The sequence below is a fragment of the Cynocephalus volans genome, chromosome 11 (genome assembly GCF_027409185.1).
Source record: "Cynocephalus volans isolate mCynVol1 chromosome 11, mCynVol1.pri, whole genome shotgun sequence".
NCBI classification, from domain to species: Eukaryota; Metazoa; Chordata; class Mammalia; order Dermoptera; family Cynocephalidae; genus Cynocephalus; species Cynocephalus volans.
The window spans coordinates 31,640,578-31,643,874 of NC_084470.1; the positions used below are offsets into that span (position 1 = coordinate 31,640,578).

Genomic DNA, 3,297 nt, shown 5'->3' on the forward strand with positions numbered 1-3,297 from the left:
TCCTGGGATACAGAGGCTAAGAATGAATTTAACGAACCAGCCAAACAGGTTCCCCCCAAAATTGTTTTTGAAATAATGCATTATTGCAAAGAAAGCAGTAAAGTGATCACCATGGGGAAACAATCAGAAATTTAGCTGCAATCTTTAATTTAAGAAAAATTAAGTGCCATTTTGTTTTGGATTGTATTTGGCAGTGATGAAGGGAGGTGAACACCACTATAAATCTCTTTGGGGATTAGGGCCTCTAAAGGTCTTAACCTGGCCCTGACTTTGGAATACCCATCTTCTTCTTTTTTTTTTTTTTTTTTTTTTTTTTATAGTTTAATGTATTTTAATAGCAAACTTACAGGAACAGCACAGAAGACAGACAACATTAAAAACATGTACTTGCATGTAGGACAACTCAGTTAGAAAAGTATAGTGAATGGATGGAACCTACTGTATGATAAAAATGCTACAAACGCCATTTAGTTGCCATCAATAAGAAATTTACTTATTTTAAAAAAATCCAAATGCTGGCATTGTCCAGAAAAATTTAACAGGTTTATTTATAATTGTTATAAAGTTGAACTGCTGAAACTTGTTCACCCAAACATTTTGACTTGCATTAATACTTTACGTCCCTGCATTTATATTAAAAATTCACACACAAATGAAAATGGAAAAACTGCCAATACCTGACTTCTGTCCCCTATTTTTCCACTTGCAACCATATACTTAGGTACCTTTTGACCCCATGGAAAAAAAATATCTAACGTTCAGAACTACCAATAACAGGAAGAAGAGAATTTTTTTTTTTTTTTTTTTTTGAGAATGAAATGTTTCCCATCATAGTGGATTCTTAAGCACGTTCTCCACGTATGCGGCGTGCTAGCTGGATGTCTTTTGGCATAATTGTTACACGTTTGGCATGGATAGCACACAGGCTGGTGTCTTCAAAAAGGCCAACCAGATAGGCCTCACTTGCCTCCTGCAAAGCACCAATAGCTGCGCTCTGGAAGCGCAGATCTGTTTTGAAGTCCTGAGCAATTTCTCGCACCAGACGCTGGAAGGGGAGTTTGCGAATCAGAAGTTCAGTGGACTTCTGATAACGTCTAATTTCACGGAGTGCCACAGTACCAGGCCTGTAACGATGAGGTTTCTTCACCCCTCCAGTAGAGGGCGCACTCTTGCGAGCGGCTTTTGTAGCCAGTTGTTTCCTGGGTGCTTTACCACCGGTCGATTTGCGGGCAGTCTGCTTTGTACGAGCCATGGTATAGAGACCTCCTTACTCCTTACTGACCCCCCCTTCTCCTCGGGCTGGAGCTCGGCGAGCGAGAGGCGGCGCTGGCGTTGGAGAGAGCGACGGCGGCGCGGCGGCGGCTGCGAACCGGAATACCCATCTTCTGTTGGCAGCATCATTCATTTTGGGATCCCAGAGCACTTTATTGCTGCTCCACTGTAGGCTCTCCCATCACCTGCCTCCCTTCCACACCAATGAGACCTCACAGTTTCTATCCTTCATTACAGTTATTTTTATATTTGTCTTATTTTAATGGATACATTCCAGGAACTCCACATTTCTCAATCTTTCTCATATTCAGTTTCCTCATATATAAACTTGGACCAGAATATATACCTTCCAGCCCTTGAGGGCATGGCCTGTGTACCCCACCCCACCCCACCATGATACCAAGCATAGAGTCTTGTGCATAGTCACTGCTAAACAAAGTCTGAATGCATGGATGGATGAATTTGATTTAAGGTCTCTGGTCTCTTTAGCTTTGAACTTTGGCTTTTCTCTTTCTTTGGGTGAATAGTCCTCTGTCTTTTCTCTTTTGGTCCTAGAGTTATCAGTTTGTGAACTAGGCTTTCTCTGCCCCAGACTTTGTTGGGTCCCTGCCTATCCGTCTCTGAAACCTAAAGAGAATTTGGGAATTCTCCCAAAGCCCCGGGGTTATCTGAATGTATGATATAAGAAGAGCCTGCCTGGGATTCCCCTTCCTTGGAGTATTCTTTCAAGTAGAATATATTGCTAGAAAGATAATTTACAGAAAATGTACTTTAAAAAGGAAGAGAGGAGAAATGTTATTTCCAAAAGAGGAGTGATACTTATACTGGCAAAATGTGCAACTTTCAATTTGAATTTTAACCCTATGTGAAGTTGTGAGCATTATAGTAATAGAACAATATAGGCCTATATTTATGTATTTGTATGTAGTTGTGCATATGTATGTAAACAAAATGGACTTCCTTACCAACTGGGGGTACATACCAGGTCAAATATTCTGCATTTTTACAAATAATCATTCAAGTTCTCATCTGTCCAGATGTGTGAGTGTGTGTATATATGTATGTGCATGTCTATGTGTTTATGTATATATACACACATACATGTACAAGTATATGTATGAGGGTACTTCAAGAAGTTCGTGGAAATATTAGTATTATCTTTTAATTCTATTTTTTCACAAGACTGTTGAAGTACCCTTGTATACGTATATATGTGTACCTATCTATGTATGGAGAGAGAGGGAGGAAAGAGGAAGAAAAAGAGAGAGAGAGATTGAAAGGGGATTTATTTTAAGGAATTGGTTCATGTGATAGTGAGAACTGAAAAATCAAGAGGGCAGGCTGGCATTCTGGAAACTCAAGCAGGATTTCTGTTACAGCTGAGGCAGAATTCTTTCTTCTCTGGGAAACCCTAAATTTTTGCTCTTAAGTCCTTCAACTAATTGGATGAGGTCCACACATTTTATTAAGGGCAATCTCTTTTACTTAAAATCAACCAATGGTAAATGTTAATCACATTTACAAAATATCTTCATAACAATATCTACACGTGTTTGACCCAACAACTAGGCATCACAGTTGAGCCAAGTTGATGCATAAAATTGGTCATCACACCAGATTAGGAAAAAATTTAGCAATTTCTTCTTCAGGCCTACTGTACCCCCAACTTGTTGAGACTTCTTGGGACTTACACATTTGAAAAAGTTCATTTTGCTTCCCAACTGCACCTTGGAGAGCACTGAAGAGGACCATCCCTCTTTTATCAGTCCCCCTCTTAAGCAGTTGTTATTTCTGTTGCAGCTATGTGGTTAGCTAGTCGAAAACTTCTCACTCACTAACTCCCCACTGCAGTGCAGTGGTCGAGCTGCTGTAGTGGTTGCATGGCTGTCCCATACCTGCATATTAGGGTTACAGCTCTTTTAGTTCACTCTCATATACTGGACAATTGCCCCAAGGCATCACTTCTCTGCCGAAGGAATCTGCAGCTCTGGACAGATGCTTCATGAAACCCTATGAGCCACCTGA

At 40.3% G+C, this 3,297-nt stretch overlaps 1 protein-coding gene across 1 annotated transcript; it reads right to left on the reverse strand.

The window, feature by feature from the left end:
- Nucleotides 1–311: 311 nt before the first annotated feature.
- Nucleotides 312–1,360, reverse strand: LOC134390699 (histone H3.3A-like). The gene has a single exon (XM_063114368.1). It carries the CDS (start codon nucleotides 1,250–1,252, stop codon nucleotides 842–844), a length of 411 nt encoding a protein of 136 aa, XP_062970438.1. The 5' UTR covers nucleotides 1,253–1,360; the 3' UTR covers nucleotides 312–841.
- Between the last annotated feature and the right edge of the window lie 1,937 nt (nucleotides 1,361–3,297).

Bases quoted from the DNA above. Each gene is read 5' to 3' on its own strand.
- LOC134390699 (XM_063114368.1), bottom strand. From the start codon at position 1,252: ATGGCTCGTACAAAGCAGACTGCCCGCAAATCGACCGGTGGTAAAGCA.